The 21662-nt window shown below is 47.2% G+C and overlaps 2 protein-coding genes across 4 annotated transcripts in view; both read left to right on the top strand.

Moving 5' to 3' along the window:
* The window catches only part of LOC309336282 (tigger transposable element-derived protein 1-like), a gene marked incomplete at its 3' end in the record, with an annotated part of 65755 nt that overhangs the window by 10977 nt on the left and 33116 nt on the right, over window positions 1–21662 (top strand). The window lies entirely within an intron of this gene.
* Window positions 1–21662, top strand: part of SLC4A8 (solute carrier family 4 member 8) — a 66876-nt gene that overhangs the window by 42065 nt on the left and 3149 nt on the right. For all 3 annotated transcript variants that reach the window (XR_014151995.1, XM_081844359.1, XM_081844360.1), the window contains exons 16-22: window positions 2449–2610; window positions 4438–4551; window positions 12308–12469; window positions 14374–14625; window positions 15434–15502; window positions 18408–18581; window positions 20810–20956. Coding sequence is in view for 2 of the 3 variants with exons in the window: in XM_081844359.1 (XP_081700485.1) it covers window positions 2449–2610; window positions 4438–4551; window positions 12308–12469; window positions 14374–14625; window positions 15434–15502; window positions 18408–18581; window positions 20810–20956 (1080 nt within the window). In the remaining variant the exon portion in view is untranslated. The remainder of the gene's footprint in view (window positions 1–2448; window positions 2611–4437; window positions 4552–12307; window positions 12470–14373; window positions 14626–15433; window positions 15503–18407; window positions 18582–20809; window positions 20957–21662) is intronic.

Genomic DNA, 21662 nt, shown 5'->3' with positions numbered 1-21662 from the left:
CAACAGGGATACTGCTACTAATAATGATATACGTTTCTACTCCCTGACCCCTAATGGATAAATCACTTCCCGTTCCCCCCTCAAGTTTTGTTACACAAATCTGTAAAGCCTTAACAAGAAATTTAAATGTTCTAAAGGATATACAGTGGTACCTCGGGTTACATACGCTTCAGGTTAAATACGCTTCAGGTTACAGACTCCGCTAACCCAGAAATATTACCTTGGGTTAAGAACTTTGCTTCAGGATGAGAACAGAAATCGTGCAGTGGCAGCGCGGTGGCAGCAGGAGGCCCCATTAGCTAAAGTGGTGCTTCAGGTAAAGAACAGTTTCAGGTTAAGAATGGACCTCCGGAACGAATTAAGTACTTAACCTGAGGTACCACTGTATAACTCTCAACAACTGACAGCAAAAAACAGGTCTTTGAAAGAGACAACCTTCCCTTCTGCAATCTTGGCAATGGGCACAGCTATCAACTTTCCCTTTTTTTGCGGGAAATTCCCTTATTCCAGCGCCGTTTCCTGCTGCTTCCCGCTGCTATCCCGGATTGTTAGATATCCCGTAGACTGTCTCCGGGACAGGTGAGGCTGCTGATCCCTTATTTTCAAATCCGAAAGTTGACAGCTATGTCAATGGGTGGATGTAATTGTTTCTGAGATCATCATAGAAAGGGCACTCAAAGAGTACATGAGTTATGCCTTCTATTGATACAGAGTTGCAGCCGCAAATTCTATCCTTCTTAGGAACTCCTTTATGTTGGCCCTTCCAGTCTGCTAATGGAATGACATTTAGTCTTGCCTGTGTGAAGGCTATCCTCATTTTAACATTTGGTAAATCTGCCAGATATCTTGGCAGGGATGGGTGCAATGGGATAAAAGAAGCATAAAATTTATTCGATTGACAGATGTTGATCTCAACCACTTGAGATCGCATCTCAGTGTCTCCCAGCCTTTGGAGCATTATTTAGCTCTCTCAAGAAAGGGGGCAGAGAGTCCCAAGCTTGTGGCAGCAAGCTGAATTTCACGTTTCCGCAAGTTGAGAGCCATATCTTCAAACGTTTCATGAAAGATTCTGATATCTGCTCAAAAAATGGTTTTTAATCCCAAAAGCAGAGCTAGTCTAATGGCTTTGGCTTTATTGGGCATTACACCCAATTCTGCACAGAGTAGTGCTATTTTTGTAGAAATAGGGGCTGACAGGAGTCTGCGCGAATAATCATTTTGAGCTCTCTGCAGTGAGTCTATATTGGCCATGTCCCACAGTGGTGCTTCATGTAACAACTTAGGCAACGCTTTGGTCTCATAATGTTCTAAAGTGGGCTGAACCAAGTTGTCCCCTTTTTTACGGTGGAATCGTAATAGTCCACTTAAAGTTATATAAGCTAATAGTGTGCTTGATTGGACCTATGCAGACCATTTGCCTGCTCATACAACAGTTTTAATATTTGGGAAAGGCTCGTCTTTTGGAAGAGCTGTTGTGGGCTACTCTACTGGTTCTCTGGCATCCAGCTCTAATGCTTAGGACGTGTCCACACCAGTGTTCCTTATTATATTTAATGTCCTCACCCCTGCCTTGCCCTTACTTTTTTAAAGTAAGGATCTGAACCATTACATACTTGATTATGGCCCAACTTTATCATGGTATTAAATGCCAAACATGTTCTGCACATTTAAGGATTGTGGTTTTGGGATTCTCCTACCCAAGCAATGTTGAATTTGCATAACAGCATCCATGCACCCACAGGCTGTTCTGTTGAATAGTATCACATTTAGCCCAAATGGAGACTTTATTTCAACCTCATTTTGCCCATTCTTACCTGGTAGGGATTGCCAACCTATGCCCACCTTGATTGTTGGACTACAGCTCCCACAATCCTTGGCCCTTGGCAATGATGGTTGAGGATGAGTGGAGTTGGGAGCCCAGCAATCCGGAGAGCCACATCTCTCCCCTGCTGTAAGTTTAGTATTCAAGTTGAGCAGTCCTAATTTATTCAAGGGGTCGCGGGTGGCGCTGTAGGTTAAACCACAGAGCCTAGGGCTTGCCGATCAGAAGGTTGGCGGTTTGAGTCCCCGTGACGGAGTGGGCTCCCGTTGTTCGGTCCCAGCTCCTGCCCACCTAGCAGTTCAAAAGCACGTCAAGTGCAAGTAGATAAATAGATACCACTCCAGCGGGAAGGTAAATGGTGTTTCCGTGCGCTGCTCTGGTTCGCCAGAAGCGGCTTAGTCATGCTGGCCACATGACCTGGAAGCTGTACGCCGGCTCCCTCGGCCAATAAAGCGAGATGAGCGCTGCAACCCCAGAGTCGGCCACGACTGGACCTAATGGTCAGGGGTCCCTTTACCTTTACCTTTAATTTATTCAAATGTTCATTACATCTAATAATCACTGATGTTACCATGCCTGCTGCCTGGGCTTTCTTTTCAATGCTTTGATTACACTTGTCTCTTCAGAAATGCCGGAAGATGCTTGGAGAATTCACAGGACCTTCATGTGGCGTCGATGGCCCTTTCACCCCGGACGTTCATTTCTGGTGCTGCATTTTGTTTTTTACCACCTTTATCCTGTCGAGTACGCTGAAGAAATTTAAGACCAGTAGCTATTTCCCCAAAAGAGTAAGTAGATAGCAGCAGTGAGCACAGCAAATTCAAACCCCGACAAATATATGCTGTCTACCCTGTGTAACAATGACTGGCTGAATTATTTTTCTCTGTTCTGCATAATTACCACATTACCTTGGTCACATGAACAGGCTGGATTTTTTTTTGGGGGGGGGGAGAGGCGGGAGGACTTTCTGCTTATATTCACCTCTACCCTATGGGGTAAATTAAGGCACCTGGCATTTACCATGGGGAGGGCCAAAAGGTGGCCCTGTTTGTGGCCAGCATCTGGAGCAATGGCAAAGGAGAGACACTGCTTCTCTCTCTTTCACAACAGCAGAGTACAGAGTTATAGCAGATACAATAAGCAGCAGCAGGTCAGGTATCAGGGAGGGGCAAAGTTAGGGTTGCCATATGACGAAGAGCAAGAAAGAGGACACATTTGCCAACTTCTACTTTTAGCTATGGGTCGCTATGGCGACTCTCATTTTACATACCCATGAGAAAGAGGGTGTGTCCTGGAAAAAGGGGACATGTGACAAGGTGGCAGTGAGGTTGGCATTCTGCAAACAAGCAGGCAGAGCCAGTCCAGTGCTCTTGCTGGTGTGTTTGCACCATGATGACCTTGTCACCACCTCCCTTCCTCTTCTATTTCCTGGTCAGCAACAGAAATGTGACTGACAGGAGACCAGGTGAACAGAGGCACCTCACCTCACTATGCCATTTGCTACTGAGTGCAGAGACTTTGGGCTGCATGAAGGAACTAATGAACTAAATGAGACATTTTACTGGCTTGGGTTATGTGCTCAGGTTTTACCTGCATTTTGAGTTGTAATCTGGATTCCATTAGACCAGTGTTTCCCAACCTTGTGCCTCCAGCTGTTTTTGAACTACAACTCCCATCATCCCTGACTAGCAAGACTAGTGGCAAGGGATGATGGGAATTGTAGTCCAAAAACAGCTGGAGGCACAAGGTTGGGAAACACTGCATTAGACAACGCGTTTTCTGTGAATGTTACCCCACCTAGGCTGGTATTGTAACCTCCCCATCTGCCTTTACAGTATGTGGCTTGGCCCTCCTGCTTTTAGGCCATTTTTGAGCATCCACCTAGTCTTGCCTTCTACTAATTTATTTAATTATTTTATTTATGCATTTACACCCCACCTGTCTTCTGAGGTGGTGTGCACAATTCTCTGCCTCCTGTGAAATGAGTTAAGATGAGAGAAAGTGATCATCCAGGGAGCTTCATGGCTGAGAGAGCCAGTGTGGTGTAGTGGTTTAGGAGCGGTGGACTCGTAATCTGGTGAATTGGGTTCGCTTCCCGGCTCCTCCACATGCAGCTGCTGGGTGACCCTGGGCCAGTCACACTTCTCTGAAGTCTCTCAGCCCCACTCACCTCACAGAGTGTTTGCTGTGGGGGAGGAAGGGAAAGGAGAATGTTAGCCACTTTGAGACTCCTTCGGGTAGTGATAAAGCGGGATATCAAATCCAAACTCCTCCTCCTCCTCCTCCTCCTCCTCCTCTTCTTCTTCTTCTTCTTCCTCTGAGTGGGAATTTGAACCCTTCCTCCAAGGTCTCAGTCTGACCCTCTAACCACTACACAACCATGGCTCTCATACTGCATTATATTCTGGATTATGTGCATTAATTTGCAAATAGGATAGTGTGCAAACAGTCCTGCATTGCGGTGAGGCGGCTTAACTCACGGCTTTCTGGCCTGCAGTCCTTTTCAGCCCCTGTCTTAGCCATCTGCATACTAATTAACCTGCTAAGTGCTCTGATAACCAACATATATCTTCTTGCTGAGCCCTCTTTTGGTTTTTTGTGTTTTTTTGCAATAGGTTCGTTCAACAGTAGGTGATTTTGCTATTTTCATTACCATTGCTATCATGGTTCTAATTGACTACTTAGTTGGAATCCCATCACCAAAGCTACATGTTCCCAGGGTCTTCAAGGTAGGCACCTTTCTTTTGATGATAGATTTGATGTGGCTTCTTAAGTGCAGCTAACTTTTTGGTGTGGAAAATAAGGTATGTCTATGTGATTGGGGCAGAAGAGGACAGCTTCTCTGGGGTAGAAGTGATATTTCATAGCTAAATGTGCATAGGGGGAACTGAGGTTTGGGAGTTGTCTATACTATTTGCAGTGGATGGGGCAGAGAGATGCAGCTAGGTAATTTTAGACTCTGGGCTTCAATGTCTTAGACATCACCAGGATAGTAATGTGTATTACTACACTTACTTCAATATGTGGTAAGTCATCCCTTCAGTATTCCTATACCTTTTGTTGAGAGGGGCTCTGGACATCTGCCCCAACTGGGCATAGGTAGATTACAGGGCAATGAGGCAAGATGTAGAGTACAGGAAGCGAGAGGAATTCATGGCTTGAGATAATCAGGTGGGTGCTTAAAAGCAGAGTGGGAAACAGAAAGATGAAAGTGCTAAAGAATTGTGGAATTAGAAGTTGGTGGCTCTGTCGTCCAGTCAAGGCAGAAGCGACACTGTGGAAACAAGCAAAGGTTGCGGACAGTCCCATCATAACTGAAAATGCTTGAAAGATGCTTGTGCTTGGTAAAATATTTGTGTCTTGCTACCTTAAGAAAAGGGACGTGGGTGGCGCTGTGGGTTAAACCACAGAGCCTAGGACTTGCCAATCAGAAGGTTGGCGGTTCGAATCCCCGCAACAGAGTGAGTTCCCGTTGCTTGGTCCCTGCTCCTGCCAACCTAGCAGTTCAAAAGCACGTCAAAGTGCAAGTAGATAAATAGGTACTGCTCCAGCAGGATGGTAAATGGCGTTTCCGTGCGCTGCTCTGGTTCACTGGAAGCGGCTTAGTCATGCTGGCAACATGACACGGAAGCTGTACGGTGGCTCCCTCGACCAATAAAGCGAGATGAGCACCGCAACCCCAGAGTCAGTCACGACTGGACCTAACGGTCAGGGGTCCCTTTACCATTTACCTTAAGAAAAACACCCCAAGGGTGGATTCAGGGGACCATGTTTATTCTTCTTTGCAATTAATGTTTTGCTTTGTGAAACCTAAAGCCCTCTGCTGAACTTGGCATGTGGCTCCACTCCACATTCCCTAAAGTGGTGGTATTCAAATGTCCTCCCCATCACAGTGCTAAGGAACCCCAGCATGGCCAGCTGTGGGATCCTACATGTTGCAGATGAATCTTGACTTATTCTAGAGTACACAGTTCAAGAATCCTCTCCAGGTGTGTGTTATAGGGAAAGATGGCAAATTGGGAAGGTTGGCGGTTCGAATCTCCACGACGGGGTGAGCTCCCGTTGCTTGGTCCCAGCTCCTGCCAATCTAGCAGTTCAAAAGCACGTCAAAGTGCAAGTAGATAAATAGGTACCACTCCGGTGGGAAGGTAAACAGCATTTCTGTGCACTGCTCTGGTTTTGCCAGAAGCGGCTTAGTCATGCTGGCCACATGACCTGGAAAAACTGTTGATTCCCTCGGCCAGTAAAGCGAGATAAGCACCGCAACCCCAGAGTCATTCGTGACTGGACTTAACTGTCAGGGGTCCTTTACCTTTACCTTTTTATATTGACTCCAGGATAAAATGCACATTGCCCAATTAAGTTGGAACTTCCATAATCTCTGGCTATTGGCCATGCTGGAAGGGGCTGATGGGAGCTGGAACTCAACAGCATGTGGAACGCGATGGATTGAGGAGGAGTGCTGTATTGCATGGATCAAGTTGGTCACTATATTGACACGAGAAGTAGTTACAGTGTGTGATGGGATAGTGAGCTGCTTGTGCGTAAAAGCTTGATCCCTCTGGGGTTTGGCTGGTCATCCAAACCGATGCACTAACGGAGCCCCCAAAGCATGACTCCGTCAGTCGCTGGTAGAATCTGACAGTGGGCGTCTACGGAATTTACGCCAACATAAAAGCTCTTTGACAGACATGCGCTTTCGAGACTCTCTGCGTGACAGTTTCCGGCGAAGGGTGGGCGTTCCCAACGGGGGTCCCGTTACCTCTCCACTACTCTCACTGGAAGCATCCCAGAGCCTCCCCTCCGCTGTGACTCCTGCACTCCCCCTGCTGGTTCCCTCTTCTACTGCAGATTCTCTCCTATTCTCCTGTAGCCTGTCCACCACCTGTCTCTCCGATGGCAGTTCCCTGACATCCACCTCCCCCCCAGGGCCCCCTTCACCCCCTCCCGCCTCCTCTCCCACTGGCGGTGAGGGCGGAAAGCCCCTGAAGGAACTCTCCTCGTCGTCCGAGGATTCTAACACTTCCAGCCACGGCGTACCGTCTCTCTCCCCGTCTTCCTCTTCTTCGTCGGAGTCGGCTTCTTCACCCACCCCTGACTCTGGGAACCCTTCAAACTCTCCTTCCTCATCGGTGGTCCCAAAGTGTTCCCTTCTAAATCGAGCCACGGGTTGCGGTTTTCTTGGGAAACGCTGATGAAATGTTTCTATTAAAACCTCGTCATTGACTACCTCTGCTGGTACCCAAGTGTTTTCCGACTCTGCTTCCCCCTCCCATTCTACCAGATATTCCACCTGATTCCCCTTCCACCTGGAATCAATGATTCCTGCCACGTTCATGTCGCGCTCTCTCTCTTCTATCACGGGCGTTTGGGTGGCCTCTCTCTCACGCTCCCCCCACTCGCGTCCCTCTCGGTACGGCGACAGTAATGACCTGTGAAATACTGGGTGTAATTTCATGTGACTGGGCAGCCTGAGTTTGAATGCCACTGGGTTGACCTGCTGTATGACCTCAAAGGGTCCCAATCTTTTGGGCCTCAATTTCTTACTCCCGCCCTTGAACGGTAGCCCTTGGGTGGACAACCACACCCGGTCCCCCACCCTTATAGTTTCACCTTCCCTCCTATTTCTGTCTGCTTGCTTCTTATATTCTTCCTTGGCTTTCTCTAAGTTAAGTTGAAGCTGACGGTGGATCGCCTCCATCTCTTCAAAAAAATATTCCGCCGCCGGCACGCTCCACCTCTCCCCTCCCTCTCCTGGGAATGCCCGGGGGTGACACCCATAATTTGCCAGGAAGGGACTCATCCCTGTGGACACGTTCTCCGCGTTGTTGTAGGCAAATTCTGCTAGAGGTAACTTATCCACCCAATCATTTTCTCTGTCTTTTACATAACACCTCAGGTATTGTTGTAAAACCCCATTTGCCCTTTCCGCTTGCCCATTGGTTTCTGGGTGCCGGGCAGTTGAGAAATTGAGTTCTACGTGCAGTAAGCTCATAAGTTTCCTCCAGAACCTGGAAGTAAATTGTTTCCCTCTGTCGCTGACCACCCTCAAGGGGGCGCCATGCAACTTGAAAATATGTTCTACAAACAACTTGGCGGTTTCCTCCGCTGTGACTGCATGTGAACAAGCTATAAAATGACACATCTTGGTTAATTGATCTACCACCACCATGACAGCTGTTTTGCCTTTGGATTTTGGCAGGTCCGTCATAAAATCTATGGATACTGCCTCCCATGGCCTTTCGGGCGTGGGTAAGGGTTGTAATAGCCCCGCTGGCGCCACCCTCTCTCCTTTCGCTCGCTGGCACCTGTCGCAACCCCTGACATATTCCCGTACGTCCTCCCTCACCTTGGGCCACCAAAACTCCCTGGTAACCAACCACATGGTTTTGTGCTGTCCAAAATGTCCCGCTGTGGGGCTGTCATGCAACTGCTTGAGTACTCTCCCCCTCAGTTCCCCGTCGGGTATGTACAGTGCCCCTTTGTAATACAACGCCCCGTTCTTTTCTTCGAACCCCCCTGTGTTCTCCTCTGTCCTCCGGAGCTCTCTGAGTTTCTCTTGGGCGTATTCATCTTTCTCCGTACCCTCTATCAGTTCCCTCTGCCCCACCAATGCCGCCCCACACACCCAGCGGTCTTCAGAGATTACATGCCTTGCCTCAGGCGCTCCCTCCCCCTCTAAGTACTCAGGTTTCCTGGAAAGAGCGTCCGCCCTCACGTTCTCGGAGCCGGGCACGTAACGAATCTCAAAGTGGAATTTGGAGAACTCCTGGGCCCATCTCACTTGTCTCTGGTTCAGCACTCGGGCTGTTCTCCAGTATTCCAGATTTTTGTGGTCAGTTCGGACTTGAACCTTGTGCTGCGCCCCAATCAGCAAGTGCCGCCATTTCCGGAATGCTTCATGAATGGCGAGCAGTTCTCGGTCGTACACTGTGTAGTTCCTCTCTGATTTGTTCAACTTCCGCGAGAAGAATGCACACGGTCTCCATTCAGACGTATCTTTTCCCGGCTGGAGAAGAACGGCCCCCACCGCTCGGTCTGACGCGTCAGTCTCCCCTCTCATTGGTTGTTGTAGATCCACGTGCAAGAGTTGCTCTTCCGACGCAAACGCCTGCTTTAAGCGTTCGAACGCTTGTTGCGCTTCTCCCGTCCAAACAAATTTCTTTTTGCTACTAAGACAATCCGTGATGGGCGCTGTTAAATGGGCAAAGTTTTTGATGAACTTCCTATAGAAGTTTCCGAAGCCCAGGAACCTTTGCACGTCCTTCTTGGTCTTTGGTGTTTTCCATTCCAGTACCGCTTGAACCTTGCTGGGATCCATGGCCAATCCCTTGTCAGACAACCGGTACCCCAGGAATTCCACCTCCTTGGTATGAAACTGACACTTCTCCAGTTTCACCCACAGCCGGTTTTCTCGCAGCTTGCTCAGTACCTCTCTTACATCTCGCACATGCTGCTCCTCATTGTCTGAGTACACCAGAACGTCATCTAAGAACGCTACGCAGTTCTTGTAGAGCAGTGGCCCCAGGACGTGATTCATGAATGATTGAAAACAGGCGGAGCCCCCTTGTAATCCGAAAGGCATAACGGTGTACTCAAAGGCCCCCAAGGGGGTGAACATAGTGGTCTTCCACTCATCCCCCTTTCTCACACGTATCAAGTTATATGCCCCCCTAAGGTCCAGCTTGGTAAAAATTTTCCCTTTTCTCACCCGTGTTAGAATGTCATCAATTCTGGGCATAGGGAAAGTCACTGGTTCTGACACTGCATTTAGGGCCCTGAAATCACATACAAGCCTGGGCTTGCCTGTGTTTTTTTTGTCCACAAAGAACACTGGGCTGCCCCCCACCGCTCGTGACTCTCTGATGAAACCTCGCTTGAGATTCTTGTCAATGAACTCCCTTAACTCCTGCATCTCACTGTCTGACATTGCATACAGCTTGCCCACTGGCAATTGTGCTCCTGGGAGTAAGGTAATTTGACAATCAAAGGGTCTGTGCGGGGGCAGTTTATCTGCTTCTTTTTCGCTGAATACGTCAAGCAAGTCAGCGTATTGTGGTGGCACCCTCCCTTTGTCCATCACTTCCATCACTGCTAGAGTGCCCCTGGTGCCTGCCTGAGCCTCTCCCTCCTTGCAGTGTTCTAGGCAATGTGCTGATCCAAAGGAAACCACTCTCTGATGCCAGCCTACTAGCGGATCGTGTAGCGCCAGCCAGCTCATACCCAAGATAATAGGAGCTCCTCCCAAGGTGGCTACGTTAAACGCTATCAGTTCGGTGTGTCGTGCCACCCTCATTATCATTGGTACAGTCTGTTGGCTCACTTCTCCTCCCAACAGCTCCCTCCCATCAATCGTGGTAACCTGCAAAGGCTTACTCAATGGGATAGTCTGTATTTGGTGTGCAGCTGCAAACTCTTTGCTCATGAAATTACATGAGCTACCTGAATCCAATAGCGCCTTTATCTTCAGTGGGTGTCCGTTTGCCAGTTCCAGCAACACCTCTATCACAAGCGCTGGTCTTGGAGGTTCCGGCGTGGGCACATTCATTACTCCCTGGCCTGGCTGCTGTGCCCTGATGTTGGCAACCAGGCGTTGGCTTTTACTGGCTCCGTGATTTCTTCTTCCTCCTTCCCCCCAACAGTTCCCGCCATCCCTTGCCATTCCTTCCTTTGCGGACAGACTCTGGCAAAGTGACCTGGCTGTTGGCAGAGATAGCATCGCTTGCCGCTCTTTCCCTCCTTCTTCCGCCCTTCACTGGTGTTTGAAACTGCGCGCGCGCGCGCTGTTCCAAGTTCCATCGGCTCTGCTGGCGGGAAAGGCTGCTCCGGAATCTCTGGAATGCGGAAGTCCTTCCCACGTTCCCCCTTTCCTTCCCGCTTTTCCATAGCTCTAGCTTCCTGGCGTGCCCCAATGGACAGCGCTGATTTAGTCAGCTGATCCATAGACTCCGCCCTAGGCGCCCGGGAAAGTTCATCTTTCACTGCCGGAGAGAGACCTTCTTCAAACAGCATTTGAATAGGTTCACTAGCAAGGTCCCACCCAAGTCTATGAATCAGCATGGTGAACTCAGTCCAGTACTCACGTACAGATCGGCTCCCCTGTTTACACGCCATTAACTGCCTGCGCACCACTCCCTGCTCGATCTCGCTGGAAAACATCAAGTCCATGGCGCGGAAAAACTTCATTGTGTCCTTTAAGATTTCATTATTGGCTGCCATCAGGGGCCGAACCCAGTCCCTCGCCCCTCCCTCTAGATGGCCAATCACGTACGCCACTCTAGAGTTCTCGTCGGGGAAGTCATCAAACAGTAGATTGAGAGCATATTGCATCTCTGTCCTAAAGGCTTGATAGTTCCGGGGATCCCCCCCAAATTTCTGCACCAGTCCAGGCACCCGTCTGGCAAGTGGGGTGGTCTTCCCCTTATCTGCATCTTGAGCCCTCCTCTCCTCGAGCCTCGCCGTTTGCAGTGCCAGCTGGACCTCCAACGCCCTGTACCTTTGTTCCAGGCTTGGATCTGCGCCAGCTCCCGCTCCTGCTCCTCCGGTTCCGGATGGTTCGCTCATGATGCCTTCTGCTTGCACAAGCTGCTTTCAAAGACTGTCAGATTGCTGTGATGGGATAGTGAGCTGCTTGTGCGTAAAAGCTTGATCCCTCTGGGGTTTGGCTGGTCATCCAAACCGATGCACTAACGGAGCCCCCAAAGCATGACTCCGTCAGTCGCTGGTAGAATCTGACAGTGGGCGTCTACGGAATTTACGCCAACATAAAAGCTCTTTGACAGACATGCGCTTTCGAGACTCTCTGCGTGACAGTTTCCGGCGAAGGGTGGGCGTTCCCAACGGGGGTCCCGTTACCTCTCCACTACTCTCACTGGAAGCATCCCAGAGCCTCCCCTCCGCTGTGACTCCTGCACTCCCCCTGCTGGTTCCCTCTTCTACTGCAGATTCTCTCCTATTCTCCTGTAGCCTGTCCACCACCTGTCTCTCCGATGGCAGTTCCCTGACACAGTGGTACCTTGGAACTCGAATGTAATCTGTTCCGGAAGACCATTTGACCTCCAAAACGTTCAGGTTCCAAGCTGCAGCTTCTGATTGATTCTTGCTCTCAGTGGAAGCTGCATCGGATGTTTGAGTTCCGAGGAACATTCAAAAACTGGAGCACTTCCGGGTTTTTGGCTATCGGGAACCGAAACGTTCGGCAATGGAGCCGTTCGAGTTCCGAGGTACCACTGTATTTTATAGGGCATAGGCCTATTGCCAGGATATGTGTACCTGATCTGAAGAGTGTCTCTAAACTGTGAATCCTTAGGGTCATATCAAAATGTCTGACACCCCAAGCATATGGAGAGCATTTTTAAATTTAGGATGGGGAGCCATAGACAAGGCTGTTGTGCACCGTGCTGTGACATCCTAGAATTTTCAGGACATCAAGAAGAATAGCAGCTGAGACTGGGTAGTGCACAAACCCTGTGTATTATTCTGCAGCCAACAAGAGACGACCGTGGGTGGCTCATTAATCCAGTTGGTGACAATCCCGGGTGGACAGTAGCAGCAGCTATCATCCCAGCTCTGCTCTGCACCATACTGATATTTATGGACCAGCAGATCACTGCAGTTATTGTGAACAGGAAGGAACATAAGCTTAAGGTAATGGTATACTTTGCTTGTTGAAGTCTGCAATACTTTTATTTCTATTACTATGATATGAGGTGTATAATTATGCTGCCTACTAGGACAGCAGCATTGTGATGGCATTAAAAAGCTTAGATGAAAGATACTTAGTTCTGTTCTTTCATTTCCGTGGGTCTTAGTTGAATGCCACCCACTGGTTTTAATCAGTGCTTTGGTCCCATTGCAGTTAGTAGCACATTAGACTAATGTAAGCCTCAGTGATTTTAATGGGACTAAAACATTACTACTCCCATCCTTACCTGGGAGTAAATCTCATTAATCTCAATGGGCCTTGCTTCTGAGTAGGCATGTTTAGGATTGCAATGTACAACTGGATGCAACCTCTTGCTTGCAGGTATTATATATATATATATATATATATATATATTCTTTGTCAACCTAATCTTCAGGTTTGGGGAAGTGCACATCTCATGCTGCTACATTTTTACAATGTAATGAATAAAAACTGTTCTTCCACTCAATCAAATGCCTTCCTGACACTCAGGAACACATAATTCATGCTTGTTTCTGCTGATATTCACTTTCAGCAATTACATTTATTCCTTTTCTCATATTGTGAACTGAATCCCAACTGCTTCTAAACTCTGGTGGTGATTAATATATTTAGAAAAATTCCACATGTGGCCAATATGACCACTTATTTTATTTTAAAAATAAGAGTGAATTTTCACCTTTTCAAGTATTTGAAAAATGGGAATGTGTCTGATAATTATTTAAGAATTCTGTGATAAGTATTAGTCTTACAAAAATCTTGGAAACCAACAATTTATTGGGTTGTTCCAATAAACAGATAACCTGTCTCACATTTTCTTCCATATCCACTTCTTAACATATCCTCATCTGCACTGCTAATCTTAGGTATATCCAGATCACACATAATGCCCTCATTAGATCTGGGTTATCTGATGAATAAACGGCTTTATAAAATTCAAAAGGCAAAGTTACAATTTCTTTATTTTCTTTTTTTTAATAATCTCTTTCCCTGTTCTAAATTAATCAAGGTGGTAATGTTCCTCTTTTGTTTGTCCACAAACTTACTAGCAAACTTACTTATCAGCTTTATTGCCTTTCTTGAAATACAGTGGTGCCCCGCAAGACGAACGCCTCGCAAGACGGAAAACCCGCTAGACGAAAGGGTTTTCCGTTTTGGAGGCGCTTTGCAAAATGAATTTCCCTATGGGCTTGCTTCGCAAGATGAAAATGTTTTGCGAGTTCCTGCGGGGGTTTTCCCCCTCCCCCCCTTTCCTAAGCCTTAAGCCGCTTATCAGCTGATCCACTGATAAGCCGCTTATCAGCTGATCTGCTAAAACCCGCTAAACCGCTAATAGCGCTAATCCGCTAAGCTGTCAATGGGCTTGCTTCGCAAGACGGAAAAAACGCTATACGAAGAGCCTCACGGAACGGATTAATTTCGTCTTGCGAGGCACCACTGTAGGTCGGCTTAGTAAATAAGCAGAGATCTTTCTACTTTTAAAACAACTTGCAAAACCCAACAGTTTTCTATTGACCTCCCATCAGATCTCAGGGTATGGGAAATTACATATGGGAGAAAGTGGGCTCTCTAAGAGATTGTGTGTGTGTGTGTGTGTGTGTGTGTGTGTGTGGTTTTAACTAGTTCAAAGCACTGCCAAAAGTGAAAGAATCTTGCATCTGACAGAGGTTGGATAATCTGCTTCTCACTTACTATCACCTTCCATGGTATGAAGAATTAGGGCCTGACCTTTGCCATCAGGTGTCCTGTGACCTCTCTTGCATTTCAAGCACGTGACAAACCTTTCTCTAGAACTTGTTAGTTTTTGATAGCTCTCTGAATATATAAGCTTCTAGCTGCCATCTGCTAATGACTTATATCTCCACAGAAAGGGGGCGGCTACCACTTGGACCTTCTAACGGTGGGCGTCATGATTGGTGTGTGTTCAGTGATGGGGTTGCCTTGGTTTGTTGCTGCCACTGTTCTTTCCATCAGTCATGTGAACAGCCTCAAACTGGAGTCCACTGTGGCAGCTCCTGGAGAGCAACCTAAATTCCTGGGCATACGTGAGCAAAGAGCTACTGGATTGATGATTTTTATACTAATGGGCCTCTCGGTTTTCATCACTAGTGCGTTGCAGGTAAAGAGAACATTCAAGGTTACAATATGACAATAACCCCATTTTGGGGAAAGCGCTGAAATTAGATGGTGTTGGTTTTAATATGAGAAACCAGCTTTGGCAATAGCAATTAACCCTGGATTTCTGTTCCAAAAGTGCACTTATGGTATTTGCAGAAGGTGTTTTGGAGAGATGGGCTCATTAAATGGGGGCTTTATATCCTTCTGCTCCTCAGACTATAGGCACAGTTTTTTCTGCATTAAGTTGGAGCCAGATAATTCTATTATACTCAAAATAGCAAAAATATCCTTTCTCTCGGCTCCCATGTGCTACTAAATTGACATGTAGACAATTGCACAGTTAGACCCTAATGTTAGGATTGCGGCCTAAGTCTTTGCTCAGTCTGCATTTCATTGACAAGATAAGGGTTGGAAGAGTTGCCAGGAGATATCACAGAGGCAGGGAGGAGAGGCTGAGAAGGCAGATTTAGGCTTTCTTGGTGGGTCATTTAATATTATTTGCCAATAGAATGACAGCTAGGAACTGTGCTTCAAGAGCTAGATGCATCCTATTAAGTGTGCCCCACAAATAAATATATAACTCATCTGTTTGTAATGCAAAGTTTGCTGCTTATTAGTTATAGTTGTCTCTATTGACTTTTTACAACCAAGCCTTTATGCTTTATGAATTTTGTACTATGCTTTTAAATGCTGTTTTTACTGTTCTTGGATGCTGTTTGGAGTGTTATTTTGGCAGAAGGTATGATGTATAAGTGCTTGAAGTGAATGAATAAATGAATAGTGGAATGATGTGTGTACTCCTTTTCCAGTTTATACCTATGCCTGTCCTCTATGGAGTGTTCCTGTACATGGGTGTTTCTTCCCTGGACGGAATTCAGGTATGCAATTTTACTGACTACAAGGAATTGCCAAAAAGAGGCAGATCAACACAATGTTGTTGTTGTTTAGTCGTTTAGTCGTGTCCGACTCTTCATGACCCCCTGGACCACAGCACGCCAGGCACTTCTGTCTTCCACTGCCTCCTGCAGTTTGGTCAAACTCATGCTGGTAGCTTCGAGAACACTATCCAACCATCTCGTCCTCTGTCGCCCCCTTCTCCTTGTGCCCTCCATCTTTCCCAACATCAGGGTCTTTTCCAGAGAGTCTTCTCTTCTCATGAGGTGGCCAAAGTACTGGAGCCTCAGCTTCAGGATCTGTCCTTCCAGTGAGCACTCAGGGCTGATTTCCTTCAGAATGGAGAGGTCTGATCTTCTTGCAGTCCATGGGACTCTCAAGAGTCTCCTCCAGCCCCAGAATTCAAAAGCATCAATTCTTCGGCGATCAGCCTTCTTTATGGTCCAGCTTTCACTTCCATACATCACTACTGGGGAAACCATGGCTTTAACTACACGGACCTTTGTTGGCAAGGTGATGTCTCTGCTTTGTCTCAACACAATACACATTAGAAAAAGCAGCCTGGAAATGTTCCACCATCTCTTATAGGAAGAACCTTCCTCTTTCTCCTATTTTTCTTTTCCTCTTTTTTTACCCCCCCCCCCGAATATCACTTTCACTATTCCATCTTCCACTTCCACCCATCCTTTCCCTTCCTTTCCCTTCACTCCTTCACACTATGTGGTACCCCTGCCTTTCTTCCAAGGAACTCGGGCCAGTATATGTGACTCTTCTTCCATTTTATATTCACAATATCCTGGTGAGGTATATTCTATATCAGGGAGGGAGTTGGAATTATCGTAGGTTAGACTGAGAGATGGTATCTGGCCCAAGATAAGCTTCATGGGTACCTGGTCAAACACTCTAGACAGCACAGGCATGGTTATGTCTCATGTTATCTGGGTGGGAGTTGAATGTTATGCACCTGTGTTGAAGCATTGAAGTTGGCAAAGGCCCCTGAAGGGTGCAGTGTTCCTCTCTGTGCAGCAGACACAGATTGCCACAGATGTAGAAGGGATCCTTTCTTGTGAGGCTTCAGCCCTATATACTTGAAGGAGCATCTTCACCCCCATTCTTCAGGTTGGACACTGAGGTCTAGCTCCAAGAGCCTTCTGACTGTTCCCTCATTGCGAGAAGTGAAGTTACAGGGAACCAGGCAGAGGGCCTTCTTGGCAATGCCCTTCTGTCAGATGTCAAAGATAAATAATTATGCAACCTTCTGAAGACATCTAAAGGCAGCCCTGTATCAGGACGCTTTTAATGTGTGATGTTTTGTTGTTTATGTATATTCAGTTGGCAGCTGCCCAGAGTGGCTGGGGCAACCAAGACAGGTGGGTGGGGTACAAAAAAATATTATTATTAGGCCTCCCCAACTGAAGCAGCTCACAGCATTAACAAGAGCATAATAATAAAACAATACACAGCATCCAGTGCATTGAAAGCACAGCATCCAAAACAGTACTGATATATTTTGTAATACATATAATAATATTAATCGTGTATGTCTTAATTACTCCTCTTATCCTTGTTTTGCATTTTTCCCCTGATGTATAACATTGTAGTGGGCTTTTGCCCTTCGGATCTAACACAAGGGTGTAGAAATGACTTGAATTTCATTTTTGTTGTCAGTAATCTCAAATCTCTGATGTAACACTGCACAGTCTGTTCTGTCAAAGATTAGGATAGTGGTGTCTGCTTGACTGGGGCGAATGGGGCACTCCCCTCTGCAACCTCAGCCAGTCCCAACCTGCTTGCCTTCTTACTTACAGCCATTCCAGGGGGTAGCATGGCTGGTCAGTTTCACTGTCATAGTGATGCCTTTGCAGGACTCAGCAGAGAGGAGGCTGGGGACAAATCTAGAATTAATTTGTTTTGCCTTTCACTGGCTGTGTTGGTTTCTCAGCCTCCCACATTTGCGCCTTTCCGACACTGTGCATAAAAATAAAGGCTGCTTCAAACATAATGTTGATACTGCAAGTTTCAGTGTGTGTGAAAGAGGCAAAACATGTTTTTTGGGGGAAAGGTGTCTTGAGTGTATAATTTTTTAAAAAATCTCAAAGTGGTGAACAAACTATTACAAAATATCAAAATAAAACATTACAAATGAAAGTAAGTATAAAATACACATTTAAAGAAACATAATTAGCAAGAAAGCAAATGTTATCTTAAACATATACCAAAACAATTAAAGACTGCTGCAAAACTATACATTTACAGTGTCATTAGCAAGCAAACAAAATGGCTGAAACAGAAGCTGCAGCCACACTTCTAGCTTGCACAGTAACATCTCCAGCCAGCAGTGTTGCTGCTGCTTGCCAGGAGGTAGAGGGGCAGGGGTGAGGCGGTAGTGAGGTTGGCATTGTGCAAATGCACTGAAAGGCGTGCTGGATGGGCTCCACTGGTGCATATTCACTGTGCTGACCTCATAAATGCCTCGCCCTTTACCCTGTACTTCCGGGTTAGCAGAAGCAATGCAATGGAGGTCAGGGAAGAGGCAGCAGTCTACCATGCCTTCTGCTAATGAATGGGCTGCTGCTCCCTGCCTTTGGCAAAGCATGGTTTTCTTGCCTTTCAGTGTGACAGAAATCCCTTTTATTTATTAATATGAGATAAGAACTGGAAGACAGGGAATCATTTCCTAATAAAATGGAAAGCACATTCTAGTGAAGATTAATATTGCTTTCAAGGTACACCCACATGTTAAAGGCGTTTTGCATCTGTGTCTTGTGTGGAAAATGCCCTTAGCTATTTTATGCGGGTTTGTGTAAGGTAGTTCATGAAGTAGGCACTTTATAGTAATTTATGCCTTGTTTCAAATGCTTGATTTATTCTGTTGTATGCTCTTCCTAGTTCTTTGATCGCCTGAAGCTCATTGGAATGCCAACCAAACACCAGCCGGACTTCATCTATCTTCGACACGTTCCATTGCGAAAAGTGCACCTCTTCACTGCCATCCAACTGAGCTGCCTCATTATTCTCTGGGCTATTAAGGCATCTCGTGCTGCTATTGTCTTTCCCATGATGGTAAAAACCTATAACTTAATGCTGAACAGGCCATAATGTTATCACGTGGACCGAGATTGCATCTGTAAAAATTGGCCTGTGTTTTGTGTCTTACTCCTGTTAAAAAGCCCCGTTTATTAATGGGAGTTCTGTTCCCCAAATGGCTTTTGTATCCACAGCATATTTCTTTGGTTACACAGTATTTATAAGCCAGTGTACAAAGTGGAAACAGAAGTCGAACCAGAAGGCAGGTTTGTTGTTGTTTAGTCATTTAGTCGTGTCCGACTCTTCGTGACCCCATGGACCAGAGCACACCAGGCACTCCTGTCTTCCACTGCCTTCCGCAGTTTGGTCAAACTCATGTTGGTAGCTTCGAGAACACTGTCCAACCATCTCGTCCTCTGTCGCCCCCTTCTCCTTGTGCCCTCAATCTTTCCCAACATCAGGGTCTTTTCCAGGAAGTCTTCTCTTCTCATGAGGTGGCCAAAGTATTGGAGCCTCAGCTTCAGGATCTGTCCTTCCAGTGAGCGAAGGCAGGTTAGCCACCCACAGTTTAACCAAATTGGAAGGGATGGAAGGTGTCAGTAAAAAGGTAAAGGGACCACTGAACATTAGGTCCTGTTGTGACTGACTCTGGGGTTGTGGTGCTCATCTCGCTTTATTGGCCGAGGGAGTCAGCATACAGCTTCTGGGTCATGTGGCCAGCATGACTAAGCTGCCAGGTTGGCAGGAGCAGGGACCGAGGAACGGGAGCTCACCCTGTCGTGGGGATTCGAACCGCCGACCTTCTGATCGGCAAGTCCTAGGCTCTGTTGGTTAAACCCACAGTGCCACCCGCATCCCTAAGGTGTCAGTAGTACCATCACAAATGTAAACATGGACTCTGATCTAACATCTGTGTGCAGTCCAGTTCAGATAGTTGGCAGTAGTTCCAATCAGCCTTATTTTTTTTTTTTTTTGGGGGGGGGAGATTCAATTCAGTTCCTCGCTGTCCCCTGTGCTGGCCCAGTATATTTTGATCCCTGAAGCAGAGCCTAAATGGTTCCCTCCCCACTAGGGCCAACACTTTTGAAAGTTTTGCTGCAGCACCAATTCCTGCCTTCATCTATCCTTCATCTGTCCCCATGGTGTTGTCTAAAGCAAGTTGCTTTGCTCTGCTGCATGGTGGAGGCAGCCCTGGCTTCCCCTTCATAAAGGTAAAGGTAAAGGTACCCCTGCCCGTACGGGCCAGTCGTGTCCGACTCTAGGGTTGTGCGCCCATCTCGCTTAAGAGGCTGGGGGCCAGCACTGTCCGAAGACTCTTCTGGGTCATGTGGCCAGCGTGCCGAAGCTGCAGCTGGCGAGCCAGCACCAGCGCAGCACACGGAAACACCGTTTACCTTCCCGCTATAAAGCGGTCCCTATTTATCTACTTGCACTTAGGCGTGCTTTCGAACTGCTAGGTGGGCAGGAGCTGGGACCGAACGGCGGGAGCTCACCCCGCCGCGGGGATTCGAATCGCCGACCATGCGATCGGCAGGTCCTAGGCACTGAGGTTTTACCCACAGCGCCACCCGCGTCCCTCACCCCTTCATAATAGCTGACTATTGCTATTGTTTGATTGCCTGAGCTGGGTTACAAACATGCTGGATTTTCACTAACATGTAACCCCCCAAATTTTGGATCCCCTCCAAACTGATACTAAACTGATGTGTTCCTTTTGTGCTACAGACCCTGTGTTTTGTGCTCCCCACCAGCTGAATAACTGACACAGCAAACCAGGATTCCAAGTTAACACCCCCAAATCTGGCATTGTCTAATCACCTCCAAACTGATGCCAAAGTTTTGTGTTCATTTTGTGCCATTTTGTCCTGAAAAGCCCATGTTTGGTACCTCCACCCCTTTCAAAACTGCGTAGTTAATAGACTGAGAGCCAGAGGTATTCCCCCAAACAAGATGGCACAGAAAGGACGCAAAACTTTGGCATTAGTTTGGAGGGATTTGGGGATTACACATTAATGAAGTTCTCTTGCTCTCCTGCTGGCCTCCTTGCCACAAACAAAACTCTGCAGCAAGAATGGCAATCTTTGCATAACATATGATCATCGAAGAGGAGAGTAAAGAAAATTGTGTCTTTCTCCCCCTGTCTGGTACCCTTTATCCCCTTTGTCTTCATCTGTGTATTGTTCCAGCTGGTGAATCCTCTCATTAAGAGTGTGAGTGCTCTTTATCTTTTCCCACCTTCCCATTTCTCTTCTCCTTACTACAAGGTTTTGGCGTTGGTCTTTGTACGGAAGCTCATGAATGTCTGCTTTTCAAAGCGGGAACTCAGTTGGCTTGATGACCTTATGCCAGAGAGCAAGAAGAAAAGATTGGACGATGCACAGATTGTGGCAGAGCAAGCAGAGCAAGTAGAGGTAAGCAGGTTTATTTATTGCAAGTATGTGTCCACCCTTTGGAACCTGATTATGCTGTAGCAAAGTTAGGTAAAGGTAAAGGGACCCCTGACCATTAGGTCCAGTCGTGGCCGACTCTGGGGTTGCGGTGCTCATCTTGCTTTATTGGCCGAGGGAGCCGGCGTACAGCTTCTGGGTCATGTGGCCATCATGACTAAGCCACTTCTGGCGAACCAGAGCAGCGCACGGAAACACCGTTTAACTTCCCACCAGAGCGGTACCTATTTATCTACTTGCACTTTAACGTGCTTTCGAACTGCTAGGTTGGCAGGAGCAACGGGAGCTCACCCCGTCGTAGGGATTCAAACCGCTGACCTTCTGATCGGCAAGTCCTAGGCTCTGTGGTTTAACCCACAGTGCCACCCGCGTCCCTGTAGCAAAGTTAGGCACCAGCTATAAGATCCTCTTGTACTTTCTTATAATCAAGGGCGAGCACAGACATGTTACTCTTGAGATACCCATCTCATCACTCAAGCCCTTTTTGATCTTTCCTGTGCTATCACCATCTAGTTCCCCCCAACTTTCTCTTATTGATCAGTTGCCAGACCCTTACCATTTTCCACCCTAGATTCATACAGTGGTGGAGGAAGCCGCTTGGGCACCTGGGGCAGCACGCCCAAGGGCAGGGCGAGCTGCCCATGTAGGCGAGCCAAGGGCGGGACAAGCC

The sequence above is a fragment of the Podarcis erhardii genome (assembly GCF_964252035.2).
Source record: "Podarcis erhardii genome assembly, chromosome: 2".
Lineage (NCBI taxonomy): Eukaryota > Metazoa > Chordata > Lepidosauria > Squamata > Lacertidae > Podarcis > Podarcis erhardii.
The sequence above is the reverse complement of the archived record's forward strand: the minus strand, read 5'-3'. Positions and strand labels throughout refer to the sequence as shown.